The 20,974-nt window shown below is 40.7% G+C and overlaps 2 protein-coding genes across 2 annotated transcripts; one reads left to right on the forward strand and one right to left on the reverse strand.

Annotated features, from left to right (window-relative positions):
* The first annotated feature begins 549 nt into the window (after positions 1-549).
* Positions 550-13,970, forward strand: si:ch211-149e23.4 (uncharacterized). Its single transcript, XM_004558237.4, has 14 exons — positions 550-626; positions 2,919-3,233; positions 3,439-3,747; positions 7,043-7,327; positions 7,414-7,549; positions 8,325-8,488; positions 8,574-8,855; positions 8,987-9,286; positions 9,384-9,668; positions 9,749-9,911; positions 10,816-10,976; positions 11,135-11,210; positions 12,789-12,816; positions 12,923-13,970. The coding sequence occupies exons 1-14, from the start codon at positions 560-562 to the stop codon at positions 13,067-13,069; spliced, it is 2,718 nt and encodes a 905-aa protein (XP_004558294.3). The 5' UTR covers positions 550-559; the 3' UTR covers positions 13,070-13,970.
* Positions 13,971-14,309: 339 nt separating this feature from the next.
* On the reverse strand, positions 14,310-20,377 carry rrp8 (ribosomal RNA processing 8). Its single transcript, XM_004558239.3, has 8 exons — positions 20,182-20,377; positions 19,946-20,063; positions 19,564-19,819; positions 17,303-18,107; positions 15,571-15,700; positions 15,379-15,485; positions 15,198-15,294; positions 14,310-14,859 (listed from the first exon to the last, which is right to left on the reverse strand). Exons 2-8 carry the CDS (start codon positions 20,048-20,050, stop codon positions 14,746-14,748), a joined length of 1,614 nt encoding a protein of 537 aa, XP_004558296.2. The 5' UTR covers positions 20,051-20,063; positions 20,182-20,377; the 3' UTR covers positions 14,310-14,745.
* Between the last annotated feature and the right edge of the window lie 597 nt (positions 20,378-20,974).

The raw sequence follows: 20,974 nt of genomic DNA on the forward strand, positions 1-20,974 counted from the left end.
CTGAGAAAGAGAAGAAAGAAGAAACATAAAACACACAGAGTCAAAGTGAATTAGAGGAGCATTATGCCACGAAACAATGACCAGAAGTGAGTGATTTCACAAACTGCAGGGCATGAATGATAGCGAGCTGTTTCGCAGACAGGCAGTCTCTGCAGGCCCCAGGCGGGATGGGATGCATAGCTTTACCACTTCCCAAGATACTGTGCTATATGAGGTGGCTGAGTAACTGAACAGACGCATCCTGTATAGCGATGCTGACAAAAACAGAACTGTAAGACATGTGCAAAACACACAAGAGAACACCTACTGTTGCAAACTGAAGAAGTTGCTTTTAAGTGTGTGTGTGTGTGTGTGTGTGTGTGTGTGTGTGTGTGTGTGTGTGTGTGTGTGTGTGTGTGTGTGTGTGTGTGTGTGTGTGTGTGTGTGGCTCACACAACTGAATATCAGCTGTAGAGGGTGTGTGCCATAAACCATAAACCACATAATACACACACCCTTTAAATACCATGTGCCCTGCATGCAGCTGGTCTATAGTTCTGCTTCAGTCAATGACACCACCATGGGATGCTCATGGCTGTTGATTTTGGGTCTTCTCTTACATGTTGCTCATTCTTTGGAAATTCTGGGTAAGTCTGCAGAGTTACAATCCATCTGTTGCAATCAGCTGTTTATGTGTTCATTTTACTGGACCTTAAGCTCTTGTTTAACCTGAGGCATTTATACCCAGCAGTGCTACTGGCTTTCCTTACTGATTAGTCCAACTATAATTACAAATGAGCAATAAAACTACACACTGGATGCATCACAAAGTTCTAAATAATACATTTTTCAGCAGCACATTCCTGATTGTATGTTTGTAATGTCAACCTGGCAGGCAACTCTTTATTAGGAATCATATGCGCTTCCTCGGTGTGACCACTGCATTTTTTTTACAGGCTTTTAAAACTAATATATGAGGTCTTTAACATTTGGGGAAAACCCTCTCCTGGCTGTACTTATTTAAAGATTCTTCCCTTTGATTTGGTGCAGTCCTTCATTCTGCAGAGTCACCGAGACTTCCAGCTGGAGATGAAAGTTTAAACGTGTGAAAGAGCTTCATTTTCTAAAGTCGAAAGTCTTTATTTGTTTACCACATCCCTAGTCTGCAGAGGAAGGTGTGCTTTGTGCCACTGGTGCATTGTTGCTGTCTGGTGAGAAAAAGAAGCCCCTGGGACTCAGGAAATATGATGCAGTAGAAGAATGTGTGATTTTTCTTTCACAGTTATTACTTAGTTTGTATCCTTAAGGTGTGCCTTCTCCATTCTTGGCTGACATTTATTTTGGCACTAACCTGCAAGGGCAAATGAATTACAAGCCCACCAGGCATAATTGAACTGATATAGCATATTTATTTCTCTTTCTTGCTTTCTCTTCCTCTTAAAAGGCTCTGGAGCCTCTCCACATTGTTTCCATTTGCTGTGATGTATAGTAAGACCAACAGCATTAACAGTGCTTGATGCAAACAGTTTAGACTGCAGCAGCCGGCTGCATATTAAGAGGTTTTCAATGAAGTAGTGCAGCAGTAAGCTGTCGTCATTTTACTCATCATGTACCTTAAGCTGAATAGAGGTTCTTGGCTCCAGCTGACTGGTAGAGCAAGCTGTGTCCTTAAGTGCACTTTGATGAAGTCTGGGGAGGAAGCAGAGAGAGAAGGGGACTTGGTATGCATTAAAGTCTGCACACTGTCCTCTCTGAGAGTGCTAAAACCTGCCAGCCTATATTAAATGCCCTCTCCTGTGAAATGCCCTAACTGTGGCTGATTTCTATAAGATCTGGGTGTGGATCTTATTTTGGATGGTTTTCATTTCATTAACATAATGGAGTCCTCCATCAGATACACAGGCAGGAGACAAGGCTGCATTTATTTATTACTGTCACTGTGTGCAAGTTAACCTCTTGTCTTTTGCTTTTTCTCTGTAAAAACAAATAATTTACCAGAATTTTACAAAGTGAAGACAATTAATTCGCTTAATCTTTTATTGATCTTTTATTTTAAAAAATATTATGATCCTAGGGTTTGGGGTTTCAGTTTAGGGCCTGTTAAATTCTGGGAATACTGTTTTAATTTCTTTATTATTCTAGACTGTGAGCTTTGCTTCTGGTGATATTATTATGAATGAGTCTTTAATTTCTGTGTTTATTTTATGGGTGACTTATAGTTTCCTCTGTCATCTTTCTGTGCCTGAGAGTCTTCTCCTCCCTGTTATTCTTTCTCTTTTGGCTACTTCCTTTGAGGTCTGGTTATCTTTCATGTGATGTATTAGTTTCACTTCCCGTCTCTGACTGTCTTCACCTGTGTTAATTACTTTTACCTGTGTCTCATTCTCATCCTGTTTTTCATTCTGCCGTCAGCCCTCGGTGTATAAGTAGTCCCGTCTTCATCATCGTCACATTCCCTGTGTATGCTTCCCTGTGTGTTGCCCTCTGAAACTCTTCGTGTTCTCCTGTTTCCTCACTCCTTGTATTTTTGGATTTTCCTGTTGGATTGTGTTACTTTGTGGATTAAAAAAAGGAAGCTTGCTCGTTGTCGACGCAGTCTGCCTTCTCTGTTTCAAACTGAGCCTTAAACTTTTCATTTTCATCCAGTTTTCTTTTCAGTTACTTTTACTTGTAACAAATTAAATATAGTCTGTTTGTCTGTTTTAGCCTTATTTTTATACGATTTTATGTCTTTTTTTAATTGAGAAATGACTGAGGAGTTTATCACTACTGACCTAGTTAGTCTACCTCTTTGATCACAGTTTTACTTAACTAGCGACAGACAATAGGCTGAGTCAACACAACAAGTAGCATCTATCACCCTGTGCCCAGTCCTCTCATCAAACCCATTCCCCCTCAAGGCATTTCTGCTTTCTCAATGTTTTCTGATCTCTCATTAGGTTCGAGTGAAGAGCCTTTTGAGAGCATCACAGCAGTCCTGGGAAAGGACATGTATCTGAGCTGTATCTATCTGGGTGACGATCCTGTTGACAGCAGCGAGTGGAAACAACAGATCAGTTCAAAAAAAAAAAAGCGACTGGCAGGATTTATCAATGGGAGACCATTTCAAAGAGATAACTTTTCACTCCCAGTTTCTCTCACCAACCTCACAATTCAGATTAGGGTGACCGGTGTGGAAGTAGAAGGACAATACACCTGTGAGTTTGAATCACTTGAAGATACTTACACTGGCACTGTAATCGTCACTGTAGTAGGTAAGCTATGCCAATAACATGTGATTTCTTTTCTATAATCGACTCACCTCTGTGAGAACAAATAAGCCCGATGAAGTTGCCACAAACAGTTCTAAAATTAAAAGGTGTTAACTGATGCACCACCAGATTTTAATTAAACAGATGCATTATTATCCTGAGACATGCCTATGTCACTCAACGTGTTTATTTTTCAATTTGTTCACAGTTCAACCAGAAATCAACATCACTCTGAATGCAGAGACCATAAATGGGACTCACTATCAGTCTGTGTTATGCTCTGCCATCAATGGCAGGCCTGAGCCCCAGATCAGCTGGTTGGTGAATGGGTATCCTCCTTCAGATTTCCCCTTCATCGAGGTTGTGAATAACACCCTTCCTTCAAATGACACCTTCACCGTCAGCAGCGTCCTCCGCTTTCCCACCCACTTGCAGGAGGAGGACAACGTGACCTGTGTGGTTGAACACCGGACCCTCCCACAGCCCGCGGTCACCACAGTTAGGGTGGAAACCTACAGTAAGAGCATCAGAGTTGTTGTGTTTTTATGTCCCTGTTGCTAGGTGGTGACATATTGTGTTGCATTACCACTCATACTTTTGCAATCATGCATCATGACTCAGCATCTTGCAACACAATAACTTTCTCCTGCTGAGTTTTTACGCAGCCTGTTCCTTCTCACTCTGCTCCACATGCACAGTGACAGACCATAAATCACGTTGCACAGTGCTATGCATTCATGTGGGAATGCGCTCTTCCATTGAAGCTGAGTATATGGAAGCAAAAATGAAGCAACGACCCAGTAACTAATTAATAACAGTACTGTAATATGGTGCAGTGTACAGTTTAATGGCTCAAGTCTAGCAGGTCAAAAGATGCGCACCTGCATCTGTTGACCTGATGAAAATCCGACTGCATAACATTAAAGCTAAAAATCCAGCATCCCAGTTAATCACGATATTTTGTTTCATAGATTTCATCAAATCGTTAAAGCTGCTATAACCAATATCTTGATATAAAAAGCGCAGGACGGGGGGTCAAAGTAACGAGTCCGTACTTTACCTGACTCTGCAGTTCTTCCCAGGTCCACTGAGCATTTTAGCATTTGGGTCATGATATGGGGTTTTTTTTGTTGTTGTTTTTTTTAGGGCAGCACCTTTCTGTTTTATCCACAGCACTGCAGAGCTGCAGGAACATGTTGCATTTAGAGGGTGCAGTGCGGATGACCAATACGAGCAGAGCAGCACTCTGAGTTATTACAGAGCTGATAAAATGATAAGTTAGTTTTTCATGATTGTAAGTTAAAAACTTTAAAAAATATATTTAAAAAATATATATATAAAATATAATCTTGGTCTATGAAAGCATAATAATAAAAAAAAACATTTCTGATGAAAATATAGGCTAAACACACATACAGAAACCCCGAGCTCACAGGAAAGACAGATTAATACAGCAAACATCAATATAAAACCATCCACACTGTAATTTAGTGCACCTGCAAAGACTCACTCTTTAGCACAACCCTCATTGACACTGTTATAGAGTCAGTAATGATAATGAGCAACCACAAAGCAAACAAACATTATACCTCAGCAACTTTGCACTGACTGTCATGAAAGCGTGGTTACCATGACGAGACCCCTCACACTGTCAGTATTCACAGGCAAAGGCAGGACGTCGGATCATTAACTACACCTAGATGCTTTAGCTCTACTGGTATTGGACCAAAGCAGGAAAGATTTCTCATACTATAAAAGTTTTCTTTCACTCAGGATGAAAAATTTCACCATGTCATGTACATGTCATTGCTAACTTAATAAATCTTAGCTCCTTGCTCTCTTCCCAGCAAATAAATACCCTTAGTACATGGACTGTCGTCATATGTAGTGTAGGAACAGCTGCTGAATCCGATGATCTGCCATCCATCTGTTTACAATGATGGTGGTGATCACACTGATCAGAGACATGACAAGCTCGAAGCAACCTAAACCTGCTTTTTCCACTTCAAATCCTAACATAGAAAGATAAAAGCTAAATGCATTTAATTTTTATTCAGTAAGACTTAAAATTACAGATTTTCATGTGGTCATAGAGCAGGGGAGCTGTGGGCCATTTTTGCCTGACTTTTACACCCAAATCAGATCTACGTCATAACTTCATAACTACGTCATAACTACGTCCTACTTCATAACTTATCCCATAACCAGAACTCCGTCACAACAACTTGAATTACACAGCAGGTTGTGGTGTAGAGATAAAATGAGTTTCTGATTACTACATATGAACACAGAAGTCTAAATGAAGCTGTATGTCGATCAGCATATTTTTGCATCTATATTAGTGGCCCTTGCTGGCTATTTAAAACACCATGTAGTCCATGAATTTCACTCACCGAAGATGCAAATTCAAAAATGAATCACACAAATTTAAAGTGAAAACACAAGAAAACAGTCAGTATAATATGGTGGTGGTAGTGTGATGATCTGGGGCTGTTTTGCTGCGTCAGAATCTGGAACTTGCTGTGGTAAATGACCACATTCATTCACCACAGAATGTCGGGCCATCTGCTTGTGACCTCAAGCTGAAGTGCACTTGGGTTCTGCAGTAGGACAATGATTCAAAACAAACGAGGTCCACCTCTGAAGATCTTAAGAAAAACAAAATGAAGACTTTGGAGTGGCCTAGTCAAAGTCCTGACCTGAATCCGATTGAGATGCCTTGGCATGATCTTAAAAAGGCAGTTCATGCTTGAAAACCCTCCAACGTGGCTGAATTAGAACAATTTTGCAATGATGGGAGGGTCAAATTTCCTGCACATGGCTGTAAAAGACTCATTGCCAGTTATGACAAATGCTTGATCTTAGTTGTTGCTGTTAAGTGTGGCCCAATCAGTTAGGTTTAGGTTTAGGGGGTAATTAGTTTTTCACACATGGACGTGTAGTTCTGGATTGTTTTTCCCCTTAATAATAAAAACTTCATTTAGAAACTGCATTTTGTGTTTACTTGTATTATTTTTGTTTGATGATCTGACTGAAGTGTGAAAAACATACAAAAAGTAGGCGATCGGGAATCAGGGGCCAAGCACTTTTTTACACCACTGTATATGTTTGGTAATAAAGCTTTAAATGCTCTCTTCATACAATCATACTAATATGTACAGCATTACAGCCTCTTACTGCTCTTTCAGTGGCAGACCTAGTAACAGTCCTATTAACGTAAGCCACACCACCCAGTTCATTTGTCCATAATGCATTTCCACTTCACTGAAGCACAGCAGCTTAGGTAATTTTCAAACTGCAGTGGTTAAATGCAGACATAACTTTATGTGTAAACAGATTGAACTTTTTTTAAAGCCAAAGAGCATTAACTCACTCCAAATGTGTGCACACCCCTGTCCAGCACCCAATTTATTATGAGGTGTTAACCCACTTGCTCATTAGAGGCATTTGACTGTTGCGTAACACCAAAACTTTTACGTATTTGATAATAGACTCTGATCTATGCTGATTCCTCGTATTAAAGCCTGCGGTTCTCTCAGCTTTGGTTGGGTAGCAGCTGGGCCAGACATCTGCTCTCAGCTGCAGCTCAGCCAACAGATGGGACAGGTGATAAGCCTAAGTCAGCACTCTCCAAACCCAAGCAGAAGCTCCTCATGGCGTGTGTTTAGCTAACATTCAGCTCATCCGGCCCCAGCTTCCTATTTAACCAAAACACCCTGAGCCTCTACTTGCTATCTGACTTTTTAATTTGCTGGAAAAAACATTAGAGCTTGTGAAAAATAACTCTTCTCGCCCTTCTTCCTGCTCTGCAGCAAGGCCAAATGTGACTATTAAAGCAGAGATGGTACAGCAAGAAGACGGAAATGATTTCTGGGTGGTCTCTTGCATTTCATCTGGAGGGAGACCTGACACTGACATCTCTTTGGCTTTGAACATGGCTGAAGAGCTGGCGAGAGAGAACGACACAGACTCAGACATACAGAGAGTCTCAGTCCGCCTCCCCGTAACAAAATACGGGGGTCACAACATCACTTGTGTGTTTGACCATCCTAAATTTACACAAAAGGAGTCACAAGCCCTAACACTGCCAGTTTTCTGTGAGTACAATCAGTGTTGAACAAACTGCTAATGCTCAAGAGGTAACAGAGGAACAGAGTTCGTTTTTGTTTTTTTAAATCTACAGATTTGGCTCCAGGTCAGTTGTACTCAGACTTGGAAGGGAACAGCAATGACGTGGAGCTGCAGGAAGAGGAGACTGAAGCTGTTATCAGACTCGAGGTCGAAGGGAACGTGCCACGCTACAATGTTACCTGCAAAAAGTAGGAAATATTTGGTGTCAAAGGACTACTACATCAATTTCATATATTATAGAAGCGTTCGAACTCTAAAAATGATAATTATAACAGACAGACTGCGTTATGAGCTGGCATGATGATGAAATTCATCATGTTAGGGAAGGTTAAGGTTGAGAATCTGATACAAAGTAGGTCCACTCCATTATTGTGCACAAATAATGGAAAATAATGTGCAAGACAGATAAAAATGACTTATTAAAAAAGTATGGGGAAATTGCCCATTAATGACAAAATAAAAAGTATATTCATCAGTAAGTGCTCGTACTGTGTTTGATTTCCCTATTTTACCGTATTAGGTGCAGTTGTTCAACTGTGAATCAGTGCAAATATCTAATCAGCAACTGAGTAACCTGCAAAGAAACATTTGTTGGTGCTGGATGGGCTGGTTCAGATATTTGGGAAACTAACCACATAACCAAAAGAAAAGGAGCAAAAATGAACAGTACCTGCAAAAATAATATGCTTTTACAAAAATAAAAACAAGATTCAGTCACACTTTTTTCATGTATATATACAGAGAAAGAATATACACATCCTCCACAGGATATGTAGGTAGTTTCAGTGGTGGCATATTTGGTGGCATAAAAACCACAAGTGACTGTAAGCAGGAACCATATTTAGATACATTTTCTGATTCAAATGTTTATTTATTCAAGCTTTGTTTTCCTTTTGTATTCTTATATTAAGACAAATGAAAACATTTCTGAATTCCTGCATATTTTGCATATTTGCCCTCCAGAGATGATGGCCCCTTGCCTGAGAGTGTGAAGCTGGTGGACAAGAGCCTGAGACTCCAGGGCCCTGTGGATCTTCAACACGCTGGTCTTTACAAATGCACCTTCTCTTATCAGCACCTTAGAGCAGTGCTGCGGTTCAATGTCACTGTTAAACCTATACAACAAGGTAGGTGAAACTCTGCTTTGACCTTCTCTATCATCTGACTATGAAATATTGATGTGAACTCTTCTCTCTATACGTTTCCCATCAGTTCCTCCTACAATACGAATTGATTTGCGGACTGAAGATGGACACAGAGTGATTGAGTGCTCAGCAGATGATGCTGTTCCTGCAGCCAACATGTCCTGGCTTCTACCAGAGGGTGTGTCTGAAGACTTTTGGTTCAACTCCACTTCTCATAATGGAAGCCACTCTGTCAGGGGGTTTGTACTCCTCCCTCCCTGCTTGCCTTGGGAGCTCACTGCAGAGTGTGTGATAAATCACCCAGCATTTGAAAAACCAGAGAACAGAAGCATAACACTCCCTCTTTGTGGTATGTTCAGCAAATCAACCAACCAACCCTAATTTCTTATCAGTAGCGGATATATGTGGCCATAGATTAAATTTTTTTCATCAAGTGGAAGCCCTCCACTTCCTGTTGTTTAACTTCTCTTTCCTGCACAGCTCACCCTAACATCACCGTCAACACCAGCACTGAGTGGAGACAAGGTCTGAAGTACACAAAGGTGCAATGCTCTGTGGACAGCGCCCCTCCGGCAGCAGTTATAACCTGGCACGTAAGGAACACCAACAACAGCATCGATAGCCTGGTGGAGACCAAACAGCAGGCTGATGGTCTGGTATTTGCTCGCAGCTCTGTGCACTTCCTGTCCTCTCTCTATGCCGGTCAGAATTTGACTTGCATAGTAAAGCATCCGAGCCTGGAGGCAGAAGAGGAAAGAATAATAAACATCCCCATGCACAGTACGCTAGTCATTTCTTAGAAATATTACCTTCTATGACACAGACAACCTCACGCGGTTGCTCATCCCCTTCCTGACACCCCCCTTTTCTTTTTCAGAAGCCCCCCTGCTGAGCGCATCTGTGGTGAGACAACAAGACTCTCATCTCTGGCTGGCAGTGTGCGAGTGCACAGGGGAGTGTTTCGAGACAAACCTTGCATGGGACCTTCCCGAAAAAAATGAAAGGCAAACCTCTGTGCACTCAGAATATGAAAGAAACTCAATGAATCTCAGGGCGACTTATGAATTTCCGCTGAACCGTCATGAGGGGCAAAACCTGACTTGTGTGTACCATTTTGAACCAGGGGTCACACAGAGAAGGACTGTTCATATGCCCAGATACTGTAAGAGCAACAGAAACAATACTCGATTGAACACTAACGCACAAAGTTCATCTTAAATATTTCTACTGTTTTTTTGCCAGATATCTCTTCTCTGAGAGTCCTGAACTTCACGACTCCTCTGCAAAGCCGCTACAGCGATCAACCTGTTGTATACAGACTGTCCCTCGACAAGAATCGTCACAACCAGAAAATACTGCTCGAAATTGAAGGCAACGTGCCAGAGTACGAGCTCAGCTGTAAGAGGTGCTGTATCCGGTGTTTCAAACCACCTGTTCACAATGAGGAAGCTGAACATAGTGCACTGCACAAAAATCTGTGCTCCCACAATTAAGAAGTAGCTCTCTGAAAATATCAGTTGAGTTATTTACATAAAGAGCTTAGTGCAATAGCCAACAACAGCAAGGAGACAGTTTAACTTTGCTTTATCTGGGAGCAGGCAAACAACTAAAAACAGCACCTTTAGTACCAGGTGCATTAACTTTCCTACTGTTGTCAAAAAAACAGTAGCCTGTCCAATTATAGTCTCAGCTGGCAGGAGGTATATCTGTTATCTACCACCTAATCATGATCAGGAAGTTCCTGTGAACACACAAAATTGAGTGTTCCCACAGTAGTAGAGGAAGTAGAAGAAGCAACACATTGTCATAGAGCACGATTTATTAGGGGGTATTTTACCGTTTAAATAAAGGCAAATAATTACCCTGGTTCTGTCCATTTGTACACTTTTTGATGATTTTTTGTAACCACGTGTGAACAACTTTTGTAATGCAGAGTAATGTGCAGAGATTTCTTAACCAACTTTCCACCTGTTTTCAGTCTTTCAGATGATTTTACCAGCTAAGAAATGATCTGGCATGTAATGTCTATAATGGAAACTTCTACACTTTTGGTTTTGTTTTGGGGTTTTTGGCACAATGTGAAGCGTTAAAGTGAGCTTTAGGGATAGTGGTGCAGAGCCAGCTTAGCTCTTTCCCTGCTTCCACTCTGTAAGCAAAGTTAAGCCAGTTACCTACAGCCTCCTATTTACTGTACAGACATTAGAGTGATTAGAGTTTTATTTTTAACCCTCAGAAATACAGCACATGGCTATATTTCCCCAAAAATGTCACTTAAAGAGAAACTCAGTTGTAAATCCCTGGTATTTCAGGAGTGATGGCTCATTTGTGCAAACGGAGGGATCTGCGATGATCTTCCAGTCAGAGCTTGCAGAGCTGAACAAAGGCCTGTACACCTGCTGGGCATCCTTCTGTCACCACACTGCTACAGTCAGCTTTCAGGTGGAAGTCACAACTAGGCTTGAACAGCTCGGTACGTGTCTGCCATGATGGGCTTTTGCACTCAGAGGAACATGACACAACAGAGAGCTCCTGATAATATCGGCATGCTTACGTGCGTAACCAGTTTCACTGTGAGGTTTTCTGAGATGTTTAGCTGATATCAGTTTCTTTGTGTGCTTTGTGTTGCAGCTCTCACATCCATGATTTGCATCTCTTCAGCATTAGCCCTCGTTCTTATCTCTGTCATCATCCTCTGTGTGTGCTGGTGAGTTAAGCGCTTCCACAGGTGACAAACAGCAACTCTGCAGGTGATGCGCTGACGGGCAAATGAGGGCAATGTTGCCGATGGCACAGAGTGTACAGAGAGTACTAGACAAACAGGATGTGTGGATCGTTAACCCAACTAACCAAAACCCCAGTACCAAGCTGTTATTCACAAACAGGAAGTAATGTGGCTGAAGCAGACAGGTGCCTCTGCCACCACAGCCCTGCTTGCAGACAGGTAGAGGCTGTTAGGCAGTCAGAAAAACAGATTTATTTTCCAGTTTCCTGTTCTGGCTTTTAGCGGTGTTACTTCTGGCAATTTGTGCAGCAGACTGCTGTTCGCTGGCCAATTATCATCACCGACACTTTGCAAAAGGGAAGGTGAAATGTGCAGAAGGTCCACATGTTCGGAAGTTATTAGTATAATAAAATTCAAGTTGCCATTCACCAGTGGAAAAAAAATCCACAAATTCATCTCTTAATCCTGTTGCTGTTGGAGAAAGAGTCACATCTTTTAGTACTGATGTGGGATATCTTTCACAGTCCTAGAACTGTTAATGGTTTCTGCCTCCAGAAGCTTCCACATTTCCACATTCACTGCCAAATCTAACTTCTCACAAGAATGTCTGTCAGGATCAGATCAAGCCCCGCTGTGAATAGAGCTGCACAAGAGTGGTTTACAGGTTATTTCAATACGCCTGTCACTCTGACCGGAACATTTGGTGAAGGTGCCATTGGCTGACGGAGTCTAGGCACGTTATCGCATGCTCCAGTGGGAGGGTCCTGTCAAGTTAATTTGGGAAGGTCAGGCACCCAGTGAACAACAAGAAAACATGACTCCCCACAGAGGAAAGTTATTTTGGGACTAATGTCAACCCCCCACTCCTCCTTCCCTCATCTCCAGTGCTGCATGAGGACATTTTTTTTGTCAGCAGCAGGACATCACTGGGTTTGTGTCACTGAGGTCGCAGTGTACAAAGTGAGCGTCTGCTTTTGACACCAGAGATCAATGATGAAGGCTTGGGTCACCACTCGTATTCATTGATATTCCCGTCACATATAATGCATTCACCTCTGCAGCTTGCTTATTTGAATTGACTCGGTGTGGCCAGTTATGTCATAGTGCCATCTAGTGGTGAAATCTCTCAAAAAAAATTTAAAACGGGTTTATTTAAATTGAACTGAATAATTGTCTTTGGTTCACCAAGTCACAAATCAATTTATATAAAAAAATACTGATAGTCATCAAGAGTCATTCATTCATATACATACATAAAACATTAGCAAAACTACAGAAATCACATCACAGCATCTTGTTATTCACTATACTAATTGGATTTGGCACAAAATGCATCCTATAATGTTGTCCTGGGGCCATTTGATCAAATCTGATTAAAGAGGGCGTTCTTAGTCAGCAATAGACTGAGCTCTCTGTAAGGCAGTAGTGTGATACAGTTTATCTAATGAGATTTTTCCAGCTGTTCTGACAATCTTGTCCAGTTTGTTCCTGTTTGCCACAGTCAGGTTGCCATACCAGACTGAGATAATTCACCATCAACCTCTGTTTTTTGTTTTATAGTCAAAGAAACAGCAGGAAAGAGCACAAGGTACATTTAAATATGATAATTTTCTCCAGCTTTGCTAAGTGTCTCAAATCCAAAACTAAATTGAACTCTTTTCCTCCGTATCTCCATCTGTCTCCGTATAATTCAGGAGGAGTATCTCTCAGCCTTGACATCCCTCATGCAGGACCCCGGCTCCCCTGAGGTGAAAAAGCCAGCAGTAACAGAAAAAGACAGCAAAGAGGGCACTCCTATGGTCAATTACTCCATAGTCATTGACGTCAAGAGTACAGTGTGAAGACAACAATGCTTTGTGGGGCTTTTTAAACCACATCCAGTTGTGCACAAACTAGGTGTGGCATCTTAGTGGAACTGTAGCACTCTTTTTTTCCAAGTGTTTTGTTTTTCTGTAGCATTGAAGTAAAAAACTGTGTATGTATATATCCTGAATAATGTGAGATTTTGAGCAGATTAGCATTGATGACTTTACTGTTTAAACTAAAGACTGTATAAAGGATGTACGTAGTCACCCCTTGATACTAGACTCCACATTCTGAAGCCTCTGTGCTTTTTGAGCCATGACCTCACATATTTGTACTAGAGGGTGGAGTGCTAACAAACTATTCATATTCATAAATTGTAATATATCTGGTAATTAGCAGTAAGTCACAGACTAATAAAATACTCATTAGGCCATAATACTAGACTCCTGCAGGAGACACAAACCCCTATGGGAAAATTAAAGCACCTGCCCTAGAGAACAAGGGGGCAGCTAATAGTATCTTTTTATCAGGCCATAATACTAGACAGCACAAAAAGTCCAGTTCTGTGACAGAACAGGTTACAACTATGTCTGCAGACCCACACAACGTAATAAGATGGATGACTTATTTAAAATGATTAAATACCAAATTAAATACAAAATGCATCCACCCTTGAGTTGTTATGAAAGGGAAAAGCATCCATAGAAATCAAAACTGTTTTTCTTTTTCACCATCCTGTAAATATTTCAACATGAGTCACTCACTTTTGAAGCACTTAGGAACTGCAGTTTGGGGCACCTGCCGGCTTTTTTATTCAAATGCATAAAATTTGCACTTTTAGAAAAAAACTAAATCTTACTTGAATTTTTCATTATTACAGTTTCTTTTCAGATGTATATTTTTTTTGATCTGTCAATAAAGTGATTCCAAAGTAAATATCTTTCATCTTTAACTTCTTAGTTTTAACAAACTCATTACAAGCACAGCAAACAGTCCCACATACTGATGACTGTCACACTGCTCCAACATGAAAAAAGTCCTTCTAGTGTCTTTGCAATGCTTAATTAGTCAGGACCATCTGCTACGACAAAAGGAGTGAAGCTATAAATACATTTCTGTACTATGTGTGATTCAGATGTAAATAGACTGAACTGCAGCTTCTCTGCAGCACTGTTGTGGAAAATAATTATGGAGTCAGTTGTTTGTTCATATAGAGTAATTGTAATAGGGTTAGGGAACGACATGTTGGGTCTGAAGCATCACAGACATCACACAGTTATTTTTAAAAGTTTATATTTTTAAAGACTTTTAAAGGTTTTCCCACAGCAATTGTAGCACTTACAGAGTTGTCTTAGAAAATTCTGTCACCAAGCAGCCTCGAGTTTCATTTTTGATTTTGTACCCAACGCAGTGACTTACTCCAGGACTGTAAAAACATTTCTTATTTACAGTATTTGAGTAAACAATACAATCAATGATCTGTGCATTGTGTGATGAGAAAATGTGCGTCCATGTTGATACTGATGATAAAGACTAACAGACCTCTGTTACATGAAAAAAAAATCACGTATCTATAACAAAATGCAAAAGGAATAATCAAAAATATACCAAAAAATATGATACATTTAAGTGTATATTAACTGTGACCCCGTGAAGCATTGTCCAGTTATGTACTGATGCACAGAGAAGTTTATGAATTCCTATTACATCTTCATCTCTTCTTGTAAAGACAAGGCTTCAACTGTAGTCCAACTTTCTTCAGATTTTCTGGAGCCTTTCCCGTCTTCGCAAATTCAAAGGAGTAGAAATGACTATTTTCTGTGTCCTGAAAGGAAGAAAAAGACAAAATAACAGTAATTCTAGCAGACAAACATGAATGTTTAAGCTATTACTCATCACGTGGTCCAAGTGTTCTTCAGACTCAGTTGTTTAGACGACATTGATCTACTTGTGACAAATTTATTAAGCATTTTTCAGCAACAGGCTCTTAAAAAGGACAACGACAAAAGAAAGAAAATACACCTGAACACAGTAAATATTATATATTTACATGTTTAATTCAGACTTTCATCTTATAACTGTGACATGCTTTAATTTTTTAAAGAAGGAAGAAGTACTTGTTTTCCTGTAAACATGGTCCCAAGCATCACCCCTTTTTCTCACCTTCGACACCATCTTGAATCCAAGACTTGACAGTGCAGTGATGAAGTTTCGCACGTTGTCGAATCTGCTTGCCACTTCTGCTATTTTAAGGACTCCTCTGCAACAAAGGTGCCAAAAAATAATGAGAAACACAGTGTGTGCACGACATTAAACACATGCATATGCAGAATCCTTGTCACACCTCTTTTTTAGCACTCGATTGGCCTCTGCTAAAAAGTCCGCCAGATTGGTCCCCATGAGGGACAGGCAAAACACAGCGAGGTCCACAGAGGCGTCATTAAGAGGCACCTGCAGACACGGGGCGTTTCATTTTAGTTCCATTTTACGACAATCGCAGTGCAATTGTGTCTGTATTTTGCAGAAAGACACTCACGTGGGCCATGTCACAGACCGTAACCAGCTCACAGGTGGCTGCCAGGTCAAAGCTATGAACTTTGTTCTTCACGCTGCGCGCTATTTTACAGTCACCACAACCAAAGTCGGCAACCACGAGAGAGGAAGGTCTGCAAAAAGAAAACAGTACAGTAGATGTGTTTCTTTTAGTTAGAACTGTTGTCTTCTGACAAACCGCTGATGTTAACGAGGCAAACTTCTCACAGCAGCAAAACCAGGCATCGATTAAACACCCACAGTGCAAAATTATCAGCTGCGTGAGTCCTCGCTGTCGAGAGTGTGCAGCAGAGTAATGTCTTCTGTTTACCGTTTACAGCAGATAAATGATGTCAGCATCCGGAGTTCTACATGAAGAATTCCTTCTTACTCTTGAGATGAGCAGAGACGGTCTGGAAATGTTTTGGGAAAAGTCTGAAAGTAACAGTGTACACAGCACACCGTGCTTTCTGCTCAAAATATGATGAATCGTTCAGATGTTGAGCTGAGGTGATTAAGAATCTCCTGTCTTAAGCAGTTTTACACATGCACTGCAAACATTGAACTTTTTCCAGACATTACCAAACACAAGTGCGTGTGAGAACACAAACGTTTGAAGCAAATGAAGCAGATGTGATCTCTGTTGCAGGTGAATTTATGGTGAGCCAGTGGGTGTCCCAACCCCACTGCATGCTCTATGCAGACAGGAACCCAACTGAGGATTTCCATTAGTGTGAATATGATGCCTAATAATGACAGAAACCCCTCCCTATTCTCTTTTTTATATATGCACAATGTCACATTGTTTAATGGCACACAGCTCTGTGAAAATCGCAGCCTTGCTGTCCAGTCCTTGTGCTTAAGATGGTTTGCAATTCAGAAGAAAGATGTTTTAAAGGGAAAGGAGATAAAATAGTTTGTTTAGACAGGTGACGAACAGAGGGGCTTAAATCAAAAGTATTATTTTGAAGGGTGAATCAGGCAAAGCAACTCTAGTAAAGTCCAAGAAAAAGTATGGAGGTGGAAATGAGCATCAAAGACCCACTTTAAAGATCATCCTGTGATGAAAAGATCTTAAAGCACAATTCCATCAGTGCACAGTTTGACAAACCAACCTATTCGGTCAGACAACACACTGCAGTGCAGACATTTAAGATTTCATTTTAAACCTTTTGTGCTCAGAGGTCCTGTTCAGCTTTCTGGAGCTTTTCCCTGCCTCCAAGGGACTTTTTCATCACATGAACTTGTCTTAAAGAGGTGGGCTTTGTTATCATCAGGTTAATTGTTTCTGTTTGAAACGCTGCCCAAGGATTGTTATAGCAAAGCCATTATCAGGCGGTCTCACACTTTCTTGACCAGAGAGCACTTTAAGTGGTCTGTGCTCCAACCCCCAATTCAATTAATGCTAAAGCAGTTTAAATAAATGGATATTCCCAGCTGTGCTCTTTGGAACTATTTGTATTCTAAAACATTTCAGTGTTTATACTTCATGGATATATTACCTGATTGTTTCACAGTCATATCACAGCTTCTACTGGCCCAAAGGTTAAAAGGGTGGGAGTAAAGAACACAATGTGCTTGTTTGTGTTGCTGGTGTAAATGTGTATGCCAGCTATAGGCATACACATTTGAAAAATTTGGCACAATTTTATAAATTTGTAATCATGAAGATTCCTTGGTTGTGGGCAAAATTCTATTTCATGCATTAACATCACAGAAAATTGAAGGCTTCTCACTTTTTCTGAATATAAGAGATGATGGCGTCCACTGGATTGGCGGGCCACCTCTGAACCTGAGCCGTGTAACCTTTGTGGTAGATCCAGAAAGCCTGTGGGTCCTGCTTGAACATACGCTTCGCCTCGCCGCTGGACGTGCTGTACAAAACTTCGTTAATGTAGCGGAAACGAGCGGCCTCCAACCGCTGCTCCATCCGGGACCTGAGGGAGGCAGAGCGGTCTTGTTTCACCTCTTCCTCTGACTCTGCTGGCTTATCTTCCTGCTCTGCAGGAGTCTCGTGGTGCTCTGTCTCCTCGCTGTGCAGCATCCTCTGCAGCTTCTGTCTTTTCAGACTCTGAGCTTTGCTCTGCTCAGGTTTCAGTCTTTTCATGGGGAACTGCTGCCGATTAACTTTAATCTCCACTGCAGGTTCACGTGTTTTCTGTTCTGATCCATCAGCAGAAGATTCAGGCACACATTTCTGAACTGGGACACACTTTGTTTCCTTCTCATTACTCGCCTCCTCAGGGTGTTTCTCATTTTTCTTTTTTTGATTGTTTTTGCCAGTGTTGCTGTTGCTATGTGAATCAGGTTTAACTACTTCCTTTAGTTCATGTTTACCCACAGACTTTACTTTATTTACTTCCTCCTCAGGCTGTTTCTGGCGGTATTTATTTTTACATTTCCTCTTGTTCTTCATTTTGTTTTTCCACTGTTTTCTGCCAATCTTTTCTGTGTTCTGTGGATTGTTTACATTCATCAGCAATTCAGTCATTTCTTTATTCTTCTCCTCCCCTGAAGATGTGCCATTTGCCTTTGAAGATCCTTTTGGAAGAAAACAAAAAAACAGTTTAGTCAATATTTTACACTCAGGAAAGATTGAGGCTGGTACTACGTACTATGCAAAAGTCTTCAGTGACCCCTAATTTCTTTAAGTTTTTCTTCCAAGGAGCCAGACTTTTGCAATGATGTAGTGATCTTGAGCAATAGTTCTCCAGGCTTTCTGAAAGACTTAAGTCTTAAGTTTTTCTTTGGACATTGGCTGCTTCTTCACTCATTTCTATCCTTCCACCTGACCTTTTTCAGGGCAAAGAAAGACATCTAACACAACTAATTTTGAATTGTTACTTGCAGCCTGTTGCAAGAGCATAATTTATCCCCATTTATTGAATTGAATCTACAAAGAAATGCCAAAGATAACACAGATTGACAGATATAAAATAGTATTTTTGCACCACAATGGAGAAGCATTGAGAAGGTCAGAAGGTGTTGCACTGTGTCTATTTGGCTCTAGAGAAAGCATATAGTATGGACAGATGGACAGAAGTATATGAAGATGTCCAGGACATGAATGAGGACACAGAGACTGTGGTGGGGTGTGCGGTAAGAGGCACAGATAGGTTTAATGTGGTGACTGGATTACATCTGACTCCCTTTTTGTTTCCAGTGGTGAAAGATGAGTTTAGGCAGGATTCTCATGGACAATGGTGTTTTCAGATAACACTGTGATCTGTAGTGAGAGTGTGTGGAAGAGAGCCCGGAGAGGTGGAGGACAGAATACATGTGTGTGAATGAGAGGGGGACATGTGTAACAGTGAAGATGCAAGAAATAGAGGTCATGAAGGTGGACAAGTTAAAAGACCAGGGCAAGATCATCAAAAACAACAGATAATTAGCAGAGAGTGCAGGCTGGGTAGAGACGAGTGACAGAAGGACAGCCTGAAACGTGAAAGGGAAATTTTTTAAGATGGTAGTGAGACCTGCTGTGATGTAGAGTTTTAAGACAAAAACATAAGAGGCATACCTGGATGTGGCAGAGTTGAAGATGCTAAGATTTTCACTGGGAGTGACAAAGTTAGACAGGATTAGATATGAGCATGCTGAGCAGTTTAGAGATAGAGTTAGAGAGGCAAGGCAAGGCTGAGATGGTTTGGACATGTGCAGAGGAGGGATGCTGGACATATTGGACAAATGATGCTGAAGATGGAACTCCCAGGCAGGAGAAAAAGAGGAAGAACTCAGAGGACATGCAGAGGGTTGGTTGACAGTGGAAGATGCTAGGGACAGGGTGAGATGGAAACAAATGGCCTGCAGTGGCGACCTCTAAATAGATGAACTAATTTCTCATTTTCTTAAAAAAATACAAAGAAATGAGATGTGATTCAAGACTTTGCACAATACTGTACATCCAAACACTCCAATTACAGATGCTGGATTAAAAACTCTAATGTGGCAAACCACTGTGTCAGATTTCTAAGCTTATAACCAGCTAATTACTCACCAGCTTTATTGTTTTTCTTCCTCTTTTTTGGTGCAGGTTTCTCCTCCTTTAAGATCTGGTCTGTGTTCTCTTGCTGCTCCTCTGTTTTTTCTGCAAGTTTTCTCTTTTTTCTTCTCTTCTTCTTTGTCCTAATGTTTGATGGAGCTTCTTCGGAGTCTTCATCACTGTCCTGTTTATGGTTGTCGCTCTTCCACTCTGGTACTGACCCCAGAGTCTTCAGTGTCCGCATCAGGCTGCTTTTACCCACAACCCTGGGCTGATCAGAGGATCACAGCAGGTTGAATAATATATTTTTAAAACGAGTAGCGACTACCATAAGTAGAAACATAGTAATGCTTTGCGAGAATAAAAAGTTTTCCGTAAGCGCAAAAGAAACACGTACCTTCACATTGATGCCACTGCTTGTCTTCTTGGTGTTACTGAGGGCAGGTTTACTCAAGATCTGACCCTCTTCTTCATCATTCCAGTCTTCATCCTCGTTAAACATGTTTCTGTGTGTCCTTTTAGAAAAACGCACACCTTTGTAAACCGCTACTGGAGATGAAAAACTCTTTCGAGCGCACTTCTTTGCTATCAGAGAGCTAACCTATAGTCCTATATGATGTCTGAACTACTCACGAGTTTGTTTCTCAGGCAGCAAAACGAGTTGATTTACGTGTCAGAGGAACTCTTCCCGCTGTTTGCATGAAACCTTTTTATCTAATGAACGTGTAACTACACGTAATACCTAAAAGAAATAAAGTTATTCTCAAGCAAAAGCCACGTTGGTTCAGTGTCATGCGCGTCAGGGAAGCAAAACAGAGTTACGGGCGCACATAACTGACGTAAGCACACCGGAGATATCTGGGAAATGGCGTTTTCCGTGATGACGTGGATAAACATTCAGCTTCTCTTAATTTTAAGGATTTTAAGTTGTATTAATAAAAACAACTTAAAAATAGTTAAAATAAAAATGCAACTCTTCAGTGGCTCCAACGATTTTCAAGAAAATATAGTTTTACAAAGATTTCTCTCACCAAACATGTCTCTGAATAATCAAAATTAACAGTGTTTTTGTTAGGATCTTATAGATATTTGTAAGATCCAATCTAAACAACAATAAACAGACGGACTGACTTAAGTAAACCTACATATCAAATACACAATATATTTGTTGCATAATTGTTATATTCTGTAATTAGGGACACGCAAAAGGACACACTGGGTTTAATAAATAAAATTAAAAAAAACATTTTTCCTTTTTACTTGAAATTTGAAACTTACTTTACTTGAAATTATTTGTTTACTTAAAACTAGTAAATTAGACGGAGGGAATGATTTCCAGACCACTGAGGCCATATGTATGTTCTTAATCACCTGTAATAAAAAAAACTTTCTTAAACATCATATTACATACCATGCAATATGACAA

This window comes from Maylandia zebra, linkage group LG14 (genome assembly GCF_041146795.1).
Source record: "Maylandia zebra isolate NMK-2024a linkage group LG14, Mzebra_GT3a, whole genome shotgun sequence".
NCBI lineage: Eukaryota > Metazoa > Chordata > Actinopteri > Cichliformes > Cichlidae > Maylandia > Maylandia zebra.

Bases quoted from the DNA above. Each gene is read 5' to 3' on its own strand.
- si:ch211-149e23.4 (XM_004558237.4), top strand. From the start codon at position 560: ATGGGATGCTCATGGCTGTTGATTTTGGGTCTTCTCTTACATGTTGCT. The intron at 3,748-7,042 runs GTAAGAGCATCA...CCTGCTCTGCAG, and splicing joins AGTTAGGGTGGAAACCTACA to CAAGGCCAAATGTGACTATT. The intron at 9,912-10,815 runs GTGCTGTATCCG...CTGGTATTTCAG, and splicing joins TACGAGCTCAGCTGTAAGAG to GAGTGATGGCTCATTTGTGC.
- rrp8 (XM_004558239.3), bottom strand. From the start codon at position 20,050: ATGTTTAACGAGGATGAAGACTGGAATGATGAAGAAGAGGGTCAGATC. The intron at 19,820-19,945 runs GTACGTGTTTCT...TCCTCTGATCAG, and splicing joins GCAGTGGCATCAATGTGAAG to CCCAGGGTTGTGGGTAAAAG. The intron at 18,108-19,563 runs GTGAGTAATTAG...TTCTTCCAAAAG, and splicing joins GAAGAAAAACAATAAAGCTG to GATCTTCAAAGGCAAATGGC.